This window comes from Vipera berus (assembly GCF_964194415.1).
Source record: "Vipera berus genome assembly, chromosome: 6".
Classification (NCBI taxonomy): Eukaryota; Metazoa; Chordata; class Lepidosauria; order Squamata; family Viperidae; genus Vipera; species Vipera berus.
Window position 1 is genome coordinate 89,375,724 of NC_138208.1, and position 23,008 is coordinate 89,398,731.

Sequence of the window (23,008 nt, forward strand, 5' to 3'; positions counted from 1 at the left end):
CATTCACAGCTTCTGGAGGCAAGGAGTTCCACTGGTTAATTTAGTTCTCAATGTCAGGAAGTTTCTCCTTAGTTCCAGGTTGCTTCTCTCCTTGATTACTTGCCATCCGTTGCTTCTCGTCCTGCCTTCGGGCACTTTGGAGAATAGCTTGACTCCCTCTTCTTTGGGGCAGCCCCTGAGATATTGCAACACTGCTATCCTGTCCCCCTTCGTCCTTCTCTTCCTTAAACTAGACACACCCAATTCCAGCCATTTGACAGCCCTTGTCTGAAATGGTCTAGGGAACCTTGCCTCTTTCATGACTTGTGGACTTCGATACCCAGAATTCCTGAAGCGGCCATGCTGCCTCAGGAATTCTGGGAGTTTTAAGTCCACAAGTCGTAAAAGAGGCAAAGTTCCCTACCCCGGGTACAGGGTTTCCTGCCTGAGCAGGGGGTTGGACTAGATGACCTCCAAGGCCCCTTCCAACTCTATTATCGTTGTTGTGGTTTCCATCCGTTGCTTCTTGTCCTGCCTTCGGGTGCTTTGGAGAATAGCTTGACTGCCTCTTCTTCTTTGGGGCAGCCCCTGAGAGATTGGAAGGCTGCTATCCTGTCCCCCCTCCTCCTTCTCTCCGTTAAACTGGACCGACCCAATTCCAGCCACCGTTCTTCATTCCGTTTTAGCCTCCGGTCCCCTGATCATTTATTTATTTATTTATTTATTTAGATTTATGTACCGCCCTTTCCCGAAGGACTCAGGGCGGTTTACAGGATATTTAAAAGAAAATCAATACAAAAGTTAAAACAAATGAAAAAAGATTAAATGAAACCCTGAGAAAAAATAAAAACCCAGTTAAAATTAAAATTAAAAAATCATCTTTGCTGCTCTTCTCTGCCCTCCATTTGAAAGCCTTTTCTTGCTTGCTTTCTTTTTTTTCCCCCCCTTTTGGGTGCTTCCTGTTTCGCAACTGTAGGGATTGCAATTGCTTGATTTCCGGCAATGGTGGTCAGCTAAGGAAGGAAGTTCCTTCAAGGGACAGGGAAGAAGCCTCACCGACAGGGCAGCCTCACGGCATGCGGGCAAAAACCACGCTTGCAAGTTCTGTGTGTGATCTTGCAATCACAGGCTCTCTCCCCCCCCCCCTGCTTCCTCCTGGCAGCGCTTCTTCGGGCGAGAAGGGGCTATATCGTGGACTTCAACTCCCAGAATTCCTCAGCCAGCGTGCTCTCTGCAATCGGAACCCCGCAACGCTCAAATTGCAAAATAGAGATTTCCTTCTTGTTGTTGTTTTTTTAAAAAATCTTTCTTCCTGTGGCTGCTCCATCACTGGAGGTTTTTAAGAAGAGACTGGACAGCCATTTGTCTGAAATGGCAGTACGGTCTCCAGCTTGAGCAGGGGGTTGGACTAGATGACCTCCAAGGTCCCTTCCAACACTGTTATCCTATCCTATCCTAGTCTCCAAAGCACTTGAAGGCAGGACAAGAAGCAACAGATGCAAACTCATCAAGGCGAGAAGCAACCTGGAACTAAGGAGAAAGTTCCTGACAATTAAAATGATCAATTAGGTGCTCCAACATTGGAAGTTTTTAAGAAGATACTGGACAGCCATTTGTCTGAAATGGTGTAGGGTCACCTGACTGAGCAGGGGGTTGGACTAGATGACCTCCAAGGCCCCTTCCAACTTTGTTATTCCACCTTAAAGTAGGTTAATATAATCCAAGGTGCTGGACTAGCTATGGAGTGATTAGGTTCAAAGCTCTCGAGCTGCAGAAACTGCCTGGGCATCAGCCAAGCAGGCCAGAGAGGAAATCCGATTAGATGAGCTATAATAATAAATATTTAAATAATATGAAACAAGAAACAGTAATACATTGATGAAGCAATGAAAATAATGGGGAAGAATAAAGATAAAACCAATAACGTAACGACCAATAGTAGGAAATAGATGAAATAGGGAGAATAATAAAATACAATGAAAAGAATAGGTAAAGGAAAGCTAATACATAATAATAAATAATAACTGATGAAATCATGAAAATAAAAAGTAGAAAAGAAAGGAATGCATTGATGACATCATGAAAATAATCAGAGAAAAGAAAAAAGATAACACAACAAGTGGTGGGAAATAGACAAAGTAATGAAAATCATAAAAAAGAATAGAGAAGGGAAAATTAAATAAACAAATAGTAACAAGAAACGACATGAAAATCAAAAGATAAAAGATAAAAGAAAAGCAGTGAGGTAACAACAAATAGTAAGAAACGTGAAATCATGAAAATAATAAAATACAATAAGGGAATAATAGATAAAGGAAAATTCATATGTAACAAATAATAAACAGATTGAAATCATGAAAATAATCAAAAAGGATAAAAGATGAATAAAAATATGAAAGAACCAACAGGAATACATCAATGAAATAATAAAAATAAATACAATTAGGAAAGAATAGATAAAGGAAGGAAAAATCATATATAACCAATAATAATAAACAGATGAAATAAAGTAATCCAAGACAATAAAGAAATAAGAACAGGTCCATGAAAATAAAATCAAAGAATCACTTCCTCCCAATTTTGCTCTTCGTTAAGACGATGTCCCCTTATGCCTTTTGGGGTGAGCTCACCCAAATTTTTGTGTTACGCAGGTAAATGTGGCATCCCCAAAGAGGTAGCCAATGCACGCATTGTCTACGAGAACAACCACGGCAACAAATTGCGATACGCCTGCCTGAAGAACTTCAAAAGGAAAGCCGGCACGTCAAGCCTCATTGTTTGTGAGCAAGATGCAATAACCAGAGAGTACAGATGGAGTCCACCACAACTGGTTTGTATCGGTGAGTATTTATTGTGCCCCTGGGTTAGGAGAAGCCGTAGCAACATCCCCAAGGCTGCTGGCTGTGGAGGTCACCTTCAGAAAGCAAGATCTCCAGACCCGTGGAGGACATCAAGTTGAGAACAGTGGGTCTAGACCAGGGCTCTTCAAACATGGCGACTTTAAGACTTGTGGACCTCAATTCCCAGTTCCCCTGGCTGGGGAATTCTGGGAGTTGAAGTCCACAAGTTTTAAAGTCACCAGGTTTGAAGAGCCCTGGTCTAGAAGAATGGGGAGAAGGTTACGCCAGGTTGTAGCTCCGTCGCATGAAGGAGATCACCGCTTCGGCTGTGGTAGCTCCATAGGCTTCGTCTGAGGTCTACGGTGATTCTGAATCGTCCCGATCACGATTGTCTCCAAGGTGGTTTTTTCCCCAAAAGGCAACTGGACTTTCTTGGTTACACACACACACACAATTTGGAAACATTTAGCTTCTCATCCAGGAAGCTTCTTCAGTTCATCTGATGAGTTTCATCTGATGGGATGCTGAAAATAGGGTCTGATGTTGAATCATGAGCAGTTCCTCCTGCTAGATCTTCTTGCATCAGGCATCTAAGGTCCCCCATGAAAACGAAGCTACTGTGAAAGTTGAATTGAGGTCTGCTTGGCTTCCAGCTGGGGGGGGGGGGGTTTGTTACTTTCAAAACTTGACATGGCTGAGGTCTTGAGCAGCTTTGACGTTGTGTCCTCTGGATTAAGCCTGGTGACGTCTGGGCGATGAGAAGGTCCCAGCGCAGAAGGAAGGCTGTCTAGTGGAGCCTTTTCCGTGACGGTCTTCCATCTTTGGGATACCTTGCCCCCCACCCTTAATATCTGGGGCCCCTCTTTGTAGAGCTCCCAAAGAGCCACAAAGACATGGTTTTAATAGAAGAGAATACATGTAGCTCAGGATCCTTGGTGGTGTCTGAGCTTGATTGTTTTCTTGCAGACATTTCATAACCCAACTAGGTAACGTCATCAGTGCTAGAAGGGAGTGAAGAGAAGGAAGGAAGGAAGGAAGGAAGGAAGGAAGGAAGGAAGGAAGGAAGGAAGGAGGGAAGGAAGGAAGGAAATGAGAGGAAGAAGGAAGGAAAAAAGATGAGAGGGGAAGGAAGGAAAAGGAAAAAGGAAGGAAGGAAAGAAGGAATAGATTGGATGGATGGATGGATGGATGGATGGATGGTGAGGAAAGCGAGATAGAATAATAACCTTAGCAGCTATGCTCCTACTGTGCTGGTGCCTTTTAAAATCTTCGTTCTTTGTGGCTGTTCTTTCTTTAAAATAATCTACTTCTTGAGGGTTTAATCAGAGGTAGCACTCAAGAGTTCATCCTAAGCTCGTTTGATGACCATCAACTCCTTGTCTCCTCTTTCCCTTTTGTTTCCCACGAAGACCTGACTGTGGAGGGCACAGCTGAAGGCCACACCACCCGAGGTAGGAGATCGTCTTTTTCGTGTTTATTCCACGTGGAACCAGGGAGTGGGGAAGGGGGGAATGGGGGAATGTCCTTCTCTGGGACACCACGTCAACCATCAAACCTTCGGTACAACCGTGACCTGGAGGACTGAGAATCTCCATAGTCACTTTGGCCAACTCACCTCGGCCAACTCACCAACTCACCTTGGCCAATTCATTAACTCACTTTGGTCAACTCGCCTCAGCCAACTCACCTTGGCCAACTCACCAACTCACCTTGGCCAATTTGCTAACTCACTTTGGCCAACTCACCTCAGCCAACTCACCTCGGCCAACTCACCTCGACCAACTCACCTTGGCCAACTCGCCTTGGCCAACTTACCAACTCACCTTGGCCAATTTGCTAACTCACTTTGACCAACTCACCTCAGCCAACTCACCAACTCATCTTGGCCAACTCACTAACTCACCTTCCCCAATTCGCTAACTCACTTTGACCAACTTGCCTCGGCCAACTCACCTTGGCCAACTTGCCAACTCACCTTGGCCAGCTCACCAACACACCTTGGCCAACTTGCCTCGGGCAACTCGCCTTGGCCAACTCGCCTTGGCCAACTCACTTCAGCCAACTCACCTCAGCCAACTCCCCTCGGCCAACTCCCCTCGGCCATCTCACCTTGGCCAAATCGCTTTGGCCAACTCGCCTCAGCCATCTCACCTTGGCCAACTCGCCAACTCACTTTGGCCAACTCGCCTTGGCCATCTAACCTTGGCCAACTCACCTCAGACACTTCGCCTCAGACAACTTGCCACAGGACAACTCGCTGTGAGGCAAAAGTTACACTAATATCGAAGAATTGAATTGTCAATGGTGGATTGTCCCACATCAGGTTGGCTGTGGCGAATCAGCTGTGCTGAGTTGTCCCATTCTGTAGTAGCTGCCTGAGGATTGAAGTTACTAATCTCTAACTCTGTGTCTAAACTAAAACCACGTGAGAATCTGCCCTCGGATGTGGCTAAGCATTTCTACTTCATCCCATGTTTGTACAACCTACAGAGATCCAGTGCACAAATCCAGCGAGTGTCTCTGCACGTCTGTATGGAAGTCAGACCACCTCACCAGTAGTGGAAACGACAAGTTTTGCACACACTCCACGTAGGACGGCCAAGCCATCCCCCAAGAGCCTTGGGCCAACAGTGACAGCTACTCCAGGGGTTGGATGGTTGACTACGGGCACAGTTTCCGAAAGTGTCACCCCCTCCCCTACCAGGACGCCATTTCCCCCAGACAGAAATAACAAGACACAGTGGACACCACAACAAGCTACGTGTGTGCCATCTGAGGACCCCCTTGGAAATATCACAGATCCAACCGATACGGGCGTTTTGCAAAGCATTACAGGTTTGTTCCAGACATGCACACATGTTCCTAACCACGGCCTTCTTCAGCATGTCTGCATTAACCCTTTGTGACCGGAGTGTGTCCTCTTGGTTTGAAGAGTTGGGTGTTCCCCGGGTGGATGTGTTTTCCTTCACCTTGTTGTAGCGCTAGAAGAGAGTATGTGCAGCTTGGGGATGAACTTTGGGGTCTTCAGTGCTCGCTGAGCTTGGTGGTTTCCATGTGGATGTTTCCTGACCCATCAGTGCTAGAAGGGAGTGGGGTTTGTGGAGAGGAGGAGGAGGAGGGAGAAGATGATGAGGAGGAGGACTGTGGGGTCCTTGGTGCTCACTGAACTTGGTGGTTTCTTTGCAAACTTTTCCTGACCCAACTAGGTAACATCATGAGTGCTAGGAGGGAGTGGGGTTTGTGGGGAGGAGGAGGAGGAGGACGAGGAAGATGACTGTGGGGTCCTTGGTGCTCTCTGAGCTTGGTTGTTTTCTTGGAGACGTTTCCTGACCCAACTAGGTAACATCATCAGTGCTAGGAGGGAGTGGGGGTTTGTGGGGAGAAGGAGGAGGAGGAAGGAGAAGAAGAAGAAGAAGAAGAAGAAGAAGAAGAAGAAGAAGAAGAAGAAGAAGAAGAAGAAGAAGAAGAAGAAGAAGAAGAAGAAGAGGAGGAGGAGGAGGAGGAGGAGGAGGAGGAGGAGGAGGAGGAGGAGGAGGAGGAGGAGGAGGAGGAGGAGGAGGAGGAGGAGGAGGAGGACTGTGGGGTCCTTGGTGCTCTCTGAGCTTGGTTGTTTTCTTGGAGACGTTTCCTGACCGAACTAGGTAACATCATCAGGGTTAGAAGGGAGTGGGGTTTGTGGGGAGAAGGAGGAGGAGGAAGGAGGAGGAGGAGGAGGAGGAGGAGGAAGAAGAAGAAGAAGAAGAAGAAGAAGAAGAAGAAGAAGAAGAAGAAGAAGAAGAAGAAGAAGAAGAAGAAGAAGAAGAAGAAGAATAGGAGGAGGAGGAGGAGGAACAAGAAGAAGAAGGAGGAGGAGGACTGTGGGGTTCCTGGTGCTCTCTGAGCTTGGTTGTTTTCTTGGAGACGTTTCCTGACCCAACTAGGTAACATCATCAGTGCTAGGAGGGAGTGGGGTTTGTGGGGAGAAGGAGGAGGAGGAAGGAGAAGAAGAAGAAGAAGGAGGAGGAGGAGGAGGAGGAGGAGGAGGAGGAGGAGGAGGAGGAGGAGGAGGAGGAGGAGGAGGAGGAGGAGGAGGAGGAGGAAGAAAAGGACTGTGGGGTCCTGGGTGCTCTCTGAGCTTGGTGGTTTTTTTGGAGACGTTTCCTGACCGAACTAGGTAACATCATCAGTGCTAGGAGGGGAGTGGGGTTTGCGGAGAGGAGGAGGAGGAGATGAAGGAGAAAAGGAAGGAGGAATGAAGGGGAGGAAGAATGTAAGTCATAAATATAAGCCACTTGCCAAGCATCCAAATTTTGAATATGTGATCTTGGGGATTCTGTAACAGTCGTAAACAGTAATGGTTCCTACTTACGACAGTTGCAGCGTCCCGGGAGGGTCACGTGATCCCCTTTTGTGACCTTCCGACAAGCAAAGTCAGTGGGGGAAGCCTGATTCACTTAACAACCATGCGACTAAACTTAAGAACTGCAGTGATTCACTTAAGGACTGTGGCAAGAAAGGTCGTAAAATGGGGGGAAACTCGCTTAACTGTCTCATTTAGCAACAGAAAATTTGGGTTCAATTGAGGTCGCAAGTCAGAGACTACCTGTTAACTCATCCTTGGAAGAAGCTGGGAGGACACGGTCTGTCAGAATGAACTATGTCTGTAGCTTCCTTCCTTCCTTCCTTCCCCTCCTCCCTCCATCCCTCTTTCTTTCTTTCTTTCTTTCCTTCCTTCCTTCCTTCCTTTGTTCCTTTCTTCTTGATTTCCTTCTTTCTTTTCCTTTTCCTTTCTTTCCTTCCTTCCTTCCTTCCTTCCTTCCTTCCTTCTGTCCTTCCTTTCTTTCTTTCTTTCCTTTCTTCTCTCTCTCTCTCTTTCTTTCTTTCTCCCTTTCTTTCTTTCTTTCTTCATCCCTTCCTTTCTCTCTCTCTCTCTCTCTCTCTCTCTCTCTTTCTTTCTATGGAGATTCTCAGTGATCTGAGAGATGAAGAAGCTTTTTGGATGAGAAGTGAAATGTCTTCAAAGAAAAACAAGAAAGCGCACTTTCCTCCTGAAAAAGCACTTTGGGATTCTCTCTCCTTCCTTCCTCCCTCCCTCCCTCTCCTTCCTTTCTTCCTTCCTTCCTTCCTTCCTTCCTTCCTTCCTTCCTTCCTTCCTTCCTTCCTTCCTTTTTCTTTCTTTCTTTCTTTCTTTCTTTGTAACAGATTAGTGTAATTGGAAGGAACCTTGGAGGTCCATGCTGGCTCAGGAATTCTGGGAGTTGAAGTCCACGAGTCATGAGGGGGCCATAGTTCCCCCATGCTGGCTCAGGAATTCTGGGAGTTGAAGTCCACGAGTCATGAGGGGGCCATAGTTCCCCCATGCTGGCTCAGGAATTCTGGGAGTTGAAGTCCACGAGTCATGAGGGGGCATAGTACCCCCATGCTGGCTCAGGAATTCTGGGAGTTGAAGTCCACGAGTCATGAGGGGGCATAGTACCCCCATGCTGGCTCAGGAATTCTGGGAGTTGAAGTCCACGAGTCATGAGGGGGCATAGTACCCCCATGCTGGCTCAGGAATTCTGGGAGTTGAAGTCCACGAGTCATGAGGGGGCCATAGTTCCCCCATGCCGGCTCAGGAATTCTGGGAGTTGAAGTCCGCGAGTCATGAGGGGGCCATAGTTCCCCCATGCTGGCTCAGGAATTCTGGGAGTTGAAGTCCGTGAGTCATGAGGGGGCCATAGTTCCCCCATGCTGGCTCAGGAATTCTGGGAGTTGAAGTCCACGAGTCATGAGGGGGCCATAGTTCCCCCATGCTGGCTCAGGAATTCTGGGAGTTGAAGTCCGTGAGTCATGAAGGGGCCATAGTTCCCCCATGCTGGCTCAGGAATTCTGGGAGTTGAAGTCCGTGAGTCATGAAGGGGCCATAGTTCCCCCCATGTTGGCTCAGGAATTCTGGGAGTTGAAGTCCACAAGTCATGAGGGGCCCATAGTTCCCTCATGCTGGCTCAGGAATTCTGGGAGTTGAAGTCCACGAGTCACCAAAGAGCCAAGGTTGCCTACTGCTGGCCTAGCCCAATCCCCTGCTCCTTTCTTTTACTTTCTTTTCCTTTCCCTTCCTCTCCTCTCTTTACTTCCCTTCCTCTTTCTTCCTCTTTCTTTTTCTTTCTTTCTTTCCTCCCTCCCTTCCTTCCTTCTTTTCTCCCTTCCTCTTTCTTTCTCTTTCTTTCTTTTTCTTTCATTCATTCTCTCCCTCCCTCTTTCCTTCTTTCCTTCCTTCCTTTCCTTCCTCTCTCCCTCCCTTTCTTTCTTTCTTCCTTCCTTCCTTCCTTCCTTTCTCTTTCTTTCCTCCCTCCCTCCCTTCCTTCTTTCCTCCCTTCCTCTTTTTTCTTTTTCTTTCTTTCATTCGTTACCTCCCTCCCTCCCTCTTTCTTTCTTTCCTTCCTTCATTCCTGTTCCTTCTTGACTTTTCTTTCTTTCTTTCTCTTTCTTTCCTCCCTCCCTCCCTTCCTCCCTTCCTCTTTCTTTCTTTCTTTCTTTTCTTTCTTTCTTTTTTTCTTTTTCTTTCCTTCATTCATTCCCTCCCTCCCCCTTTCTTTCTTTCTTTCTTTCTTTCTTTCTTTCTTTCTTTCTTTCTTTCTTTCTCTTTCTTTCTTTTTCCTTCATTCATTCCCTCCCTCCCCCTTCCTTTCTTTCTTTCTTTCTTTCTTTCTTTCTTTCTTTCTTTCTTTCTTTCTTTCTTTCTTTCTTTCTTTCTTTCTTTCTTTCTCTGGCTGCATTTCGTCAGAAGGAGCTGCAAAAGGAGCTGCAACTTTTCCCAGCCCCCCCCCCTTCATCTGTGGGGCTGCGGTTGCCTTGTGGACGTCAAGGCTTCTGCTGGCTCTTTCCAGCTTTAATCTTTAGGCCTTTATTGCTGAAATGCAAAGACCTCCTTCCGGGAAGGGTTTCTGTTTCCCCGCTCTCTCTCAGACCGGATTGGTTAACTTGAGGGCTAGAAACTTAACCATTTAGAAGCTAACGTGATACAGGTAGTCCTCAACATGACCACAATCGGGGTCAGAATTTCCATTGCTAACCAAGGCGGTTGTTAAGTGAATTGCAAGCAATGTTATCTTTTTCTTTTGTTGCCACGGATGTTAGGAGAATCGCTGCAGTCATTAAGTGAAACACGGTCGTTAAGTGAACCTGGCTTCCCCCAGGGACTTTGCTAGTCGGACGTCAGCTGGGAAGATTGCCAACAGTGATCACGTGACCCCCGGGGATGCTGGGACAGGCCATTGGCCTAGCGCCCAAATTTGGGCCAGGTGATCCTGGGGAATGTTGCCACCGTTGTAAGTCTGAGGACCGTTGTAAGTCTCTTTCTTCAGTGCTGTTGTAAGGTTGAACCGTTGTAAGTCAAGGACCCGTTCATCGTAATGCCAGCTTGTACCGTGCATGTTTTTGCATCATTCGCTATAAATAATAATAGCCTATCAAAAGCTAAAGCTCGCATCTTCTTGCCTACGGAAAGAAGGGGTGAGCCGTTTTTAATTCCTTAATATTCTTTTTTTTCCCCCTTCCTTGCAGGTTCTCCGTACTTCAGAATTGGACTTCCCCTTTCAGGTAAGGAATGTTCCTGAATAATACACAAGAGTTTCAGCAGCCATCCAAACTGGATGGCCTGATTTAATTACTTGTACAAAAAACAGGATTTTTACCCTCCAGGAGCCAAAGATTGGCCCCAGGAGACTGTCAAAAAATAAATGAATGAATGAATTTTTTAAAAAAGGCTGGCTCCAACCTAGTCCAAGCCTGGTCCCTTTTTAAACCTCTTTTGCAATGGAAAAGGCTTTCGTTTTGGCAATTGCATTGAACATCTGTATTTTGAGGTGTGTGGTGTTGTTGTTTTTTGAGCCCTGCTCAGACATTCTTGGCTGTTTTAAGCCTAAATTGGGAGGGGGGAGAGGAGTTAGCGTGCTTCGCTGTCTTTGATTTATTTAAATAAATTTTATTTTAAGACATTGATAATATGGCCTCCCAACTCAGTCCCGGTGAATCTGGGCTGCAATTGCCACCGTCGTAAATATGAGTTTTGATCACGTGAACCACAGGGATGCTGCAGCGGTCATAAGTGTGAAAAAAACGGTCGTTAAGTCCCCTTTTTTAGTGCCGTTGTAACTTCGAACGGTCCCTGAACGAGTGTTATAAGCAAGGATTACCTGTACTTCATTTCCTTCATGAAGGTGGAATGAATGTTTGTCTGCATTCCGTGTTGTGCCCAGAACTAGGGTTGACTCACAATTATGCTGCCCTACAACGGAGAACATTTTAGGACTGATTATTCATTTTAATTCATTTTTCTCCCTAATAGCGATAATCCTATCAGCAGGATTCATGTATTACTGCTATTGTAGAAGATCACGGTAAGCTTTGCTATGTTAATTTTTAACATTGGCAATGGGTTTAAAGCATTGTGGCCTCTTTAAGATGTACGGACTTCAACTCCCAGAATTCCCCTGGGTCTCGCTTCTCTAGATAACAGACTCTATGGTTTCTGGAGTTCATTGGCTTTGTTTAACCAATGCTTTAAGCCAATGTTTCTCAACCTGGGCAACTTTAAGACGCGTGGACTTCAACTCCCAGAATTCCCCTGGGTCTCGCTTCTCTAGATAACAGACTCTATGGTTTCTGGAGCTCATTGGCTTTGTTTAACCAATGATTTAAGCCAATGTTTCTCAACCTGGGCAACTTTTAAGATGCGTGGACTTCAACTCCCAGAATTCCCCTGGGTCTCGCTTCTCTAGATAACAGACTTTATGGTTTCTGGAGCTCATTGGCTTTGTTTAACCAATGCTTTAAGCCAGGGGTCTTCAAACTTGGCCCTTTGATGACGTGTGGACTTCAACTCCCAGAATTCCTCAGCCAGGCACGCTGGCTGAGGAATTCTGGGAGCTGAAGTCCACAAGTCATCAAAGGGCCAAGTTTGAAGACCTCTGCTTTAAGCCAATGTTTCTCAACCTGGGCAACTTTAAGATGGGTGGACTGGGGAATTCTGGGAGTTGAAGTCCACTCCTCTTAAAGTGGCCAAGCTTGAGATACACTTTTAAACTCTGTTTGTATAGGTCCCTTAGCTCAATCTTTCCCAAACCCAGCTATATGGGGACCCTCCCTCAAGTTCCCATCCTGCATTTCTCCAGTCTTTGGGAATCACCCACTTGTGATTCTCGGGACACAGGAACTTGTGAAGAAGGCTTAAATTCCTTCAACTCTGGTGCTTTTTTCCCCCCATTGTTATTCCAAAATCAGGGGTTAATTGGTTGGTTCTTCCAACTTTTGCTCTTTCAAGTCTAAATCTGTCTCCTTGAACTATTCCTGGCCCATTTTCTTGTCTCTGCAAATGTATTGGGGCATTTTCTAAGACCTTAATCACTGCAGTGATGTGGGGTTGTTTTTTTTTCCTAAAGAGAAATAAAGGCAGTGTCCAAATTTATCCACAACAGGCAAAAGGGATTTTTGTGTCAGGCAAAAGGGATTTTTGTGTCATGGGGTGTTTTTTTTCCCCTAAAGAAAAATAAAAGCAGTGTCCAAACATAGGCACAATTGACAGCATGTTTCATGTTTCAACTCTTTAAAGAATTTTTATTTTAGATCGGGATGTGCAACCTTGGCTCCTTTAAGACCCGTGGACTTCAATTCCCAGAATTCCCCAGCCAGCTATGCTGGCTGGGGAATTCTGGGAGTTGAAGTCCACATAGCTTCAACTTGCCAAGTTGGACACCCTTACGTTAGCTCCTCACTGTAGTTTTACCTTGCCTCGTCCCAGTTAACCACAGCCACCCAAATTTCAAAATGGAATAAAGGCATTAAATGTATTCATTCGGCCAGCCTCCCAATCCTGCAGCTCTTTTGACTGCCGCTGTCAGCCTCGTCTCGATGTAGGACTGCCAGCCTGGCGTGCATTAAATCTCCTTTCATCCCGCAGCGATCCTTGGAGGCAGCCCAGGGTCCCTTCTGTGGAAGGGATCCCCATGGATCCCTTGGGATGTGAAGAAGGAAGATCAGCATCGGCTGGCAATTCTCCAGATCCCGGTCCGGTGAATGAAGAAGATCCAATGCTAACGGGATTACCTCCACCGGTTGAGTGATCCTGCTCGGCAAAGCATCGTCTCTAACTCTGGGGAAAAAAAGAGATCCTAAGCACGATGTCCAGGGTCAGGGTGGACATGGTGTCTGTCCGTTTCCTGTTGCAAAGCCTTGAGAAGAAGGCTGTCAATCACTTTGGGGCACCTACAGTTCTCCCCGGCCAGGTGTATCTGTGTGAGAAGGAGCTGAGCGCGAGAAGAGAGGAAGAGCGAAGTGGAGTTGGAGAAGACGAAGAAGCAATGCCCTGGTGAGATCAATATAGGCATGCATGGTGATGAAGAAGGGATTGAGTGTAGCAGAAGCTTCAGCTGCAAACAGTGGAGGGAATGTTAGGTGAGCTGAAATATATCATTCTTTGGGATCCTCGGTGCTCTCTGAGCTAGGCGGTTTCCTTGCAGACGTTTCCTGACCCAACTAGGGAACATCATCAGTGCTAGAAGGGAACGGGGTTTGCAGAAAGGAGGAGGAGAAGGAGAAGGAGGAGGAGGAAGACAACTATGGGGTCCTTGGTGCTCTCTGCAAGTGGTTTTCTTGCAGACGTCTCATGACCCAACTAGGCAACCTCATCAGTACAAACATAGGACCTGTCCTTCATTATAAAGGACAGATGCTGATGGTACAGCTGGGATTATTTATTTATTTATTATTGGGACTTATATGCCGCCCTATCTCCCGAAGGATTCAGGGTGGCTAACAACAATAAAACACGATAATACAAATGTTAAAAAAAAAGATTAAACTAACAAGCCCCAGTGATAAAATATTAAAAACATTTTTTTAAAAAAAACAAACACCCTATCGTCAGTCCAGGTCAGCCTGATGGAAAAGAAATGTTTTGAGGTCGCGACGAAAGGACCAGAGATCCGGGGCCATCCGGAGCTCCAGGGGAAACTGATTCCACAGGGCAGGTGCCCCCACAGAGAAGGTCCCCCCTGTGTGAGCGCACCGGGCGATGGGAGGTCGTTCCCGGCAGTAGACGGTCCTGCAAATATCCCAGGCCTGCAATTAGTGCAGGTTCGAGTCCCACCAGGCTCAAGGTTGACTCAGCCTTCCATCCTTCCGAGGTAGGTAAAATGAGGACCCAGATTGTTGGGGGCAATAAGCTGACTTTGTAAAAATGCCGCTTGGGTGTGTGTGTGTGAAAGCCCTAATAAGCAGGCATATACATAGAATGAAGGCTATTGCTAAGCACATTGTGCTTTAGATTGTAAGCTGCCCTGAGTCTTCGGAGAAGGGCGGGATATAAATGGGATTAAAAAAAAAAGGAACCTTGGAGGTCTTCTAGTCCAACCCAGAGCCTTGGTGGAGCAGTGGGCTAATGCCTTCTTAAGTAACACTAGCCTTCTGCAATTAGTGCAGGTTCGAGTCCCACCAGGCTCAAGGTTGACTCAGCCTTCCATCCTTCCGAGGTAGGTAAAATGAGGACCCAGATTGTTGGGGGCAATAAGCTGACTTTGTAATAATGCCGCTTGGGGGCCCCTGAAAGCCCTAATAAGCAGGCATATACATAGAATGAAGGCTATTGCTAAGCACATTGATTTGTGCTTTAGATTGTAAGCCGCCCTGAGTCTTCGGAGAAGGGCGGGATATAAATGGGATTAAAAAAAAAAGTGCTGTGAGCAAAAAGGAAGAAAGACTTTGCTGTTCGAGGGAGAGAGTTTGGTCTCAGATCGTGCAGGTCTTCTCCAGCATATCGGTCTCAGAAAATGCGACCGCAAACCGGAGTTTATACTAGGTTAACCAGAGATCGGAAAGACTGACTACGCTGCTGTTCCATCTGCGGAAGTAGGTATCCAGAGCCTTGGTGGAGCAGTGGGCTAATGCCTCCTTAAGTAACACCAGCTGCCTGCAATTAGTGCAGGTTCGCATCCCACCAGGCTCAAGGTTGACTCAGCCTTCCATCCTTCCGAGGTAGGTAAAATGAGGACCCAGATTGTTGGGGGCAATAAGCTGACTTTGTAATAATGCCACTTGGGGGGTGTATGAAAGCCCTAATAAGCAGGCATATACACAGAATGAAGGCTACTGCTAAGCTTGTAAGCCGCCCTGAGTCTTCGGAGAAGGGCGGGATATAAATGGAATTAAAATAAAATAAATAAAAATAAAAATAAATCCAGTCTAAGCGAAAGGTTAAATCAAAAGAGTAAAGTCCCCAGCTGATTATATGCCGCAGGAACCACCAGAAACGCTACAGGTAGTCCTCAACTTAACAACGATTCATTTAGTGACCGTTCAAAGTTACAGTGACATGGAAAAAAAGTGCCTGATGACCCTTTCTCACACTTACGACTGTTGCAGCATCCCCATGATCACCTGATCAAAATTCAGATGCTTGGCAACTGACTCATATATGTGACGGTTGCCCTGGCCCCGGGGGTCACGTGATTCCCCCTTTGCACCCTTCTGACAAGCAAAGTCAATGGGGGAAGGCGGATTCACTTAACAACCGTGTTACTTTCATAACACTGGCAGTGATCCATTTAACCACTGGAGCAAGAAAGGTCGTAAAATGGGGCGAAAACCCACTTAACAAATGTCTCGCTTAGCAACAGAAATTTTGGGCTCAGTTGTGGTAGTAAGCCGAGGACTATCTGCATTTTCTGGGTTAAGCCCGGTGACACCAAGGCATCCAACCTCTATTCTAAGAAAAAATAATCCCAGTTGGGTTCCGAAAATCTGCCTTGGCAGATTTCCTTCCCCAGAAGCACAAAAAGTTGCGTCACTGATTTAAAATGTTCTTTTCATTTCTCAGGAGAATCGCCAGTCTATGTGTCCAGAACATTCTCTTGCCTGGCTCTTTTTCATGGTTCAAGTGACCATCTTTTGGTTCTCAAGAAGCCAACAATTTCCGTCATCTGAAGATGGGCTTTCCTGGAGGTCTAAAACACACACACACACACACACACACACACACACACACACACACACACACACACACACACACCGCCGCTTCTTATGTCCTGGCAAAGCGGGCTGACTTTCTTAAGCGGCAGATTTAAAATATTGCAGAGTCAGGTAGTTGGAGAGGGAGAAGCAAGGAACCTCTTTAACACCAACCAGGGAGGAGAGATTCAATCCGTGGGACCCTTCTTTCGCCTGTCAATCAAGGAGACATAACTTGAAATGATTCACATCCAGGAAGCTCTTCTCCAAAGCACCTGAAAGCAGGACAAGAAGCAACGGATGGAAACTAATCAAGGAGAGAAGCAACCTAGAGCTAAGGAAAAACTTCCTGAGAGTGAGGACAATTGATTAATAGAAAGGCTCACCTCCAGAGGTTGTGGGTGCTCCAACACTGGAGGTTTTTAAGAAGAGACTGGACAATCATTTGTCTGAAATGGTAGAGGGTCTCCGTCTTCAGGAGTGGGTTGGACTAGAAGACCTCCATGGGCCCTTTCAGCTCTATTCTGATTAAATTGATTGAAGATAGAGATAGATAGATAGATAGATAGATAGATAGATAGATAGATAGATAGATAGATAGATAGATAGATAGATAGATAGATAGATAGATAGATAGATAGATAGATGATATAGATGATATAGATGATATAGATGATAGATAGATAATAGGTACATAAATAGATGATAGACAGATGATAGATGATAGATGATATATAAATAGATGATAGACAGATGATTGATATATAAATATATTGATATATAAATAGTAGATAGATAGATAGATGATAGATATAGATAATAGATACATAAATAGATGATAGACAGATGATAGATGATATATAAATAGATGATAGACAGATGATTGATAGATGATAGATAATACATAAATAGATGATTGATTGATAGATAGATAGATAGATAGATAGATAGATAGATAGATAGATATGGATGATGATAGATGATAGATACATAGATGATATAGATAGATGATAGATATAGATAAAAGATAAGTAGATGATAGACAGATGATAGATGATAGATGATATATAAATAGATGATAGATAGATAATAGATACAGAAATAGATGATAGATAGATAGACAGACAGACAGACAGACAGATGATAGAGAGGGAGAGGGAGAGATATGGAGAGAGATATGGGGGGGGGACTGCACATGGCAGAGGACTGGGAGCCGCAGGAGGCGGCTGAAAGAGCCGCATGCGGCTCCGGAGCCGCGGGTTGCAGACCTGTGGGCTAGACAGTCACTTGTACGAAATGGTATACAGTCTCCCGCCTGAGCAGGGGGTTGGACTAGAAGACCTCCGAGGTCCCTTCCAACCCTGTGTTCCGTATTCAACACACCGTCCATACCTCCACAAAGCTGGAGGTCTACGGAGTTGTCCTTCTCCCTATGGATGTGAGTCCTGGACTCTGTACTGAAGGCATATTAAAACAACTGTTCTCCAAAGCCCCTGAAGGCAGGACAAGAGGCGTTGAATGGAAATTAATCAAGGAGAGAACTAGCTTCGAAATAAGGAAGAATTTCCTGACAGTGAGAACAATTAAATCCAGTGGAACGATTTGCTTCCAGAAGTTGTGGGTTGCTCCAACGCTGGAGGATTTTAAAAAGATATCGGACACCCAGTTGTCCAGCATGGTATCGGGTCTCCTACCTGAGCAGGGGGCTGGACTAGAAGACCTCTAAGGTCCCTTCCAGCTTTCCGATTCTGTTCTCTTAAGAGAGGTTGCTGAGAGCCGGTGGCGCTGTCTGGCTGGGGCACGGACTGGTGATGTGGTTGGATCCGGGAGGAGAATCTGGTTGAGGTTCAGCAGGGGCAAGCAGGATCTGAGAGCCGTCTGCTGAGCAAAGCCTCCGGAGAAGGAATCTGAAGTCGCCAGGACAGAGCGGCTGGGATCTAGAAAATCCAGAAAAGAGTTCTCTTTCCCTTCTCCTGCATTCTCCTCCTTAGGAGACGAGAACCCCAGGAGTCCCCAAGAGAGCAGAAGGAGTGGAACAAATAAGATCCTCTGAAATTATCTGCAGAGACCTGCCTACATACCCTTGGCTACGACAAGGATGTTTATCTATTAAATATCACTGTAAATAGAGCAAACCGGGTGTATCTCTGTGGGGGGGGGGGGGAAACAGAACAGGCCCTCTTTCTCAGGAGTCAGTGTGGATTTGGAACCGATCCAGACACAGAGGTGGGTCCGAAAGTGCCCAAGGAAGAGATCTAATTTGGTGAAGTGGAAGACAGAGGTTGGAGCCAGAACTGTATTCAGGGATTTACCACAGCAGTGTTAGAAGTCGATCTGGGTTCGAAACCACACAGACACACATGCTTACATCCAGAGGCCAGGAGCCTCCATGAGGATGGAATGGGAGGCAGATGGAGAGGGTCCCACAGCTTCATGGCAACCAGCTGGTGTTCCAACAGGAGGGAGGAGGAGGAGGAGGAGGAGGAAAAAGGCTGTGGGGCCCTTGGGGCCCTCTGAGCTGGGTGGTTTTCTTGCAGACGTTTCATAACCCAACTAGGGAACGTCATCAGTGCTGGGAGGGAGGAGGGTTTGCAGGGGGGAGGGGGAGGAGGAGGAGGACTGTGGGGTCCTTGGTGCTCTCTGAACTTGATGGTTTCCTTGCAGACGTTTCATAACCCAGGTAGGTAACACCATCAGTGTTAGAAGGGAGTGGGGTGTGCAGAGAGGAGGAGGAGGAGAAAGAGAAACAAACAAACACACTTGGGGTCCTTGATACTTTCTAAGCTTGATTGTTTACTTGCAGATGTTTCATAACCTATCTAGATAACACCATCAGTGTTGGAAGGGAGTGGGGTGTGTAAAGAGGAGGAGGAGGAAGAAGAAGAAGAAGAGGAGGAGGAGGAGGAGGAGGAGGAGGAGGAGGAGGAGGAAGAAAAAAAACCGGGGTCCTTCATGCTTTCTAACCTTTCTTGCAAACGTTTATTAACCTAACTAGATAACACCATCAGTGTTGGAAGGGAGTGGGGTGTGTAAAGAGGAGGGGGGGGGAGGGATGGGAGAGACTAAAAGGGGGTGCTTGTCTAATAGAGCTATTTTTAAAAGAAACTGCCTTTAATATTTTGGAAGAATGTAAGAGGAACAACAAAAAGAAAGAAAGTTAAGAACAATAGAGGTGACATTAAAAAAAAAGGCAAGAAACAAGATACAGGAAGTCCTCGACTTACGACTGCAGTTGTGAGCAGAAATTAAAAGTATCCAAATAATGGAACAAAACGGCCTCCTAAACTCTTACGCCAGAAATTACTGTAGGCATTTTACCCTGAAATGCGCAATTTTGCAGATTACCGAGCTGCCTGCACTTCAGAGGCTCAAAGAAAAATATTACTAGCCGTTGGAGAAAGGCTAGGGAGAGGAAAAACAAACTCCTTTTAAAAAAGAGAGAAGATTCCAAGGACGTAAGGAGAAACAGAAACACAGGAAGTCCTCGACTTACATCAGTTCATTTATTTTCAACAATTTTTCACATTTATGACAACTGCACCGTCCCCGTGGTCAGGCGATCAAAATTCAGATGCTTGGCCACTGACTCGTAGTTATGACGGTCGCAGTGTCCCCGAGATCACGTGGATCCCCTTTTGCGACCTTCTGAACAAGCCAAGTCCAGGGGGAAGCCGGATTCCCTTAACAACCGACTTACTAACTTAACAACGGCAGTGATTTGACCCATGCTATAAGAAATGCACTTCTTTCAGAGTGGGGAAAAATAAAAGGAAAAAAAATTAGACTAAGATACCCGAATGGCTCTCAACAATGGAAGCTTTTGCTTACCCAAACTTAATTAACTATGATAAAATTGTAACAAAGAGCCTTGGTGGAGCAGTGGGCCAATGCCTCCTTAAGTAACACCAGCTGCCTGCAATTAGTGCAGGTTCGAGTCCCACCAGGCTCAAGGTCGACTCAGCCTTCCATCCTTCCCAGGTAGGTAAAATGAGGACCCAGATTGTTGGGGGCAATTAAGCTGACTTTGTAATAATGCCGCTTGGGGTGTTTGTGAAAGCCCTAATAAGCAGGCAGATACATAGAATGAAGGCTATTGCTAAGCACATTGTGCTTTAGATTGTAAGCTGCCCTGAGTCTTCGGAGAAGGGCGGGATATAAATGGGATTAAAAAAAAAGGAACCTTGGAGGTCTTCTAGTCCAACCCAGAGCCTTGGTGGAGCAGTGGGCTAATGCCTCCTTAAGTAACACCAGCTGCCTGCAATTAGTGCAGGTTCGAGTCCCACCAGGCTCAAGGTTGACTCAGCCTTCCATCCTTCCGAGGTAGGTAAAATGAGGACCCAGATTGTTGGGGGCAATTAAGCTGACTTTGTAATAATGCCACTTGGGGTGTGTGTGTGAAAGCCCTAATAAGCAGGCATATACATAGAATGAAGGCTACTGCTAAGCTTGTAAGCCGCCCTGAGTCTTCAGAGAAGGGCAGGATATAAATGGAATAAAAATAAAAATAAAAAAAACATATAAGGACTTACTGGATAATGAAGGAAGATTGAAATCTAGACAAGACTTAACAACAACAAGGTATTGACTTACCATGGTGGCCATATCTACAAATTCAATCGTAGCAGAGTGAGCGCCTGTTACTCGTCCCAGCTTCTGCCAACCTAGCAGTTCGAAAGCACGTAAAAATGCAAGTAGAAAAATAGGGACCACTGCGGTGGGAAGGTAACAGCGTTCCGTGCGCCTTTGGCGTCTAGTCATGCCGGCCACATGACCACGGAGACGTCCTCGGACAAGCGCTGGCTCTTCGGCTTTGAAATGGAGATGAGCACCGGCCCCTAGAGTCGGAAACGACTAGCACGCATGTGCGGGGGAACCTTTACCTTTTTAATATTGGGAAAATGAAAAGTTACCAACGGCAGAAGTATTAATTAAGATATTGGAATGTGCAGAAATGGATAGATTAACCTTAGAGATTAAAGAGCATTTAGTCTATTGTAGAACTTGGTCACGATGGGTCGGACACGACTTCGCAGCTAACAACAACAAGAACTTGGAATAAATTTTATCAATGGGGTAGATAAACGAGAGAAAAGAATGTAATATGCAATTTTGAATCTGTTTGACTAAGAATGTTATCATACATTGAAAATTTAGGATTGTGTTTGATAATCTATCATTTATCAATGTTATTGTTAGGCTTATTATCTTTATTTATATATATTTGCCCAGACAACAAGCTGTTTGTCAAATATTGAATGTAATTGGGGGAAACCCCAATCCCTATCCTTAACCTTTTCCCCACCCTATCCCAAATCCCTATTTCCCTACCTTCCTTTTTAACCCTATAAAACTAATAAAAATACGGGTTTTTTTAAAAAACAAACAAACATCGGCAGCGATTCACTTAAGAGAGGTTGTAATATGGGGCAAAGCTAACTTATCAAATGTCTCGCTTAACAACAGAAACTTTGGGCTCAATTGTGGTCATTAAGTCGAGTACTGCTTGTAGTAGGAAAAGCAGATTTAAAGGGGGAGAATATCCTGGTGGGGTGTGTCTGTGTGCGTGTGCGTGTGTGAATCGGGAGAAAAAAGCTGGAAGGAGGGCCTGAAATCTGACATTGCGAAGAGGTGTGTTTGAAATTGTGCGCAACTGTTTATAGTTTGGGAATATATTACATTTGTAAAGAGGGGGGGGGAAAGCTGCTGTCTCTGGGTTTCTGTTGTTTTTTACCCCTGTCCCACATCTTCGTAATATATATATTGGTGCCTGAAGATGACGAGTGGGACCTCGTTGAAACATCGCCGAGACACTCTCAATCTTACACGGGAAAAGACCCGAATACGCCAAGATCTACATACCTGTACCCGTGAAAATCTACGAAAACTCGGGATTCGACCCGCCAAACTGCCAACCATCTGATCGACAAGCTCAGCGTCCTAACCCACTGAGCCACCGCATCCCTTTTTATACATATACATACATATCTACATATACATACATACACACACACACACACACACACAAAAGGCACGCGGAGGCTGTGGGTTAGGACGCTGAGCTTGTCGATCAGAAGGTCGGCAGTTTGGCGGGTCGAATCCCGAGTGCCGCGTAGCAGAGTGAGCGTCTGTTACTCATCCCAGCTTCTGCCAACCTAGCAGTTCGAAAGCACCTAAAAATGCAAGTAGAAAAATAGGGACCGCTACGGTGGGAAGGTAACAGCGTTCCGTGCGCCTTTGGCGTCTAGTCATGCCGGCCACATGACCACGGAGACGTCCTCGGACAAGCGCTGGCTCTTCGGCTTTGAAACGGAGATGAGCACCGGCCCCTAGAGTCGGAAACGACTAGCACGCATGTGCGGGGGAACCTTTACCTTTTTATACATACACATATATACATACACACATACACACACCACACACCACAATTTCTTCCAAATAAAGGAAATCAGGGCTTAACCCTTTGTGTTTCCATGCTCAAAATGCCCCGTTATTACTTTGTGAGAACAGACTTCTCACAACCTGGAGAGCTTTTTATACCCAGCTAGATCTTGGCTTGGATATGGGGAAGCTGACATTGCTCGTTTTTGACGGGAAGTGAATCGTTGAGATTGGTGTTAAGTTCAGGTTGTGTGTAAATCCTTCAGGACGAGAACGTTTGGATTTGGGCATCTTCCCTGCAAGCTGATGGGAAGATCTAGAAAAGTACAGTTCGTCCTAGACTTACGTCCACCATGTCTATTGCTAAGTGAGTTTTGCCCCATTTTACGACCTCTCTTCCCAGGCTTATGAAGTGAATCGCTGCCATTGTTAAGCTAGTAAGACGGTTAAGTGAATCCAGCTTACCCCGCAGACTTTGTTCATCCGAAGGTCGCCAAAGGGGATCGCGTGACCTCAGGACACTGCAACCGTCGCAAAGAGGAGCCAGTTGCCAAGCGTCCGAATGTTGATCACGTGACCGTGGGGATGCTGCAACCGTTGTGCGAAAAACCTGTTTTGTCACTTAACAGCTGTGGCAAGAAAGGTTTTAAAATGGGGCAAAACTCACTTAACCAGTGTCTCGCTTAGCGACAGAAATTTTGGGCTCAGTTGTGGTCGTAAGTTGAGAACTACCTGTAGGTTAACTATTTAAAACAATACACATTGACTGTTCCCTATTTCTCTGTAGGGACAGTTGTGTGAAATATAATTCCTAATACTGTTTTTTTGTGTTTGTTTTTTTATGGAGGGAG

The 23,008-nt window shown here is 45.8% G+C and overlaps 1 protein-coding gene across 1 annotated transcript; it reads left to right on the forward strand.

Moving 5' to 3' along the window:
- Window positions 1-328: 328 nt before the first annotated feature.
- On the forward strand, window positions 329-13,213 carry IL15RA (interleukin 15 receptor subunit alpha). Its single transcript, XM_081331239.1, has 6 exons — window positions 329-2,819; window positions 4,229-4,270; window positions 5,310-5,654; window positions 10,341-10,376; window positions 11,125-11,176; window positions 12,736-13,213. Exons 1-6 carry the CDS (start codon window positions 2,588-2,590, stop codon window positions 12,896-12,898), a joined length of 870 nt encoding a protein of 289 aa, XP_081187365.1. The 5' UTR covers window positions 329-2,587; the 3' UTR covers window positions 12,899-13,213.
- Window positions 13,214-23,008: the final 9,795 nt, after the last annotated feature.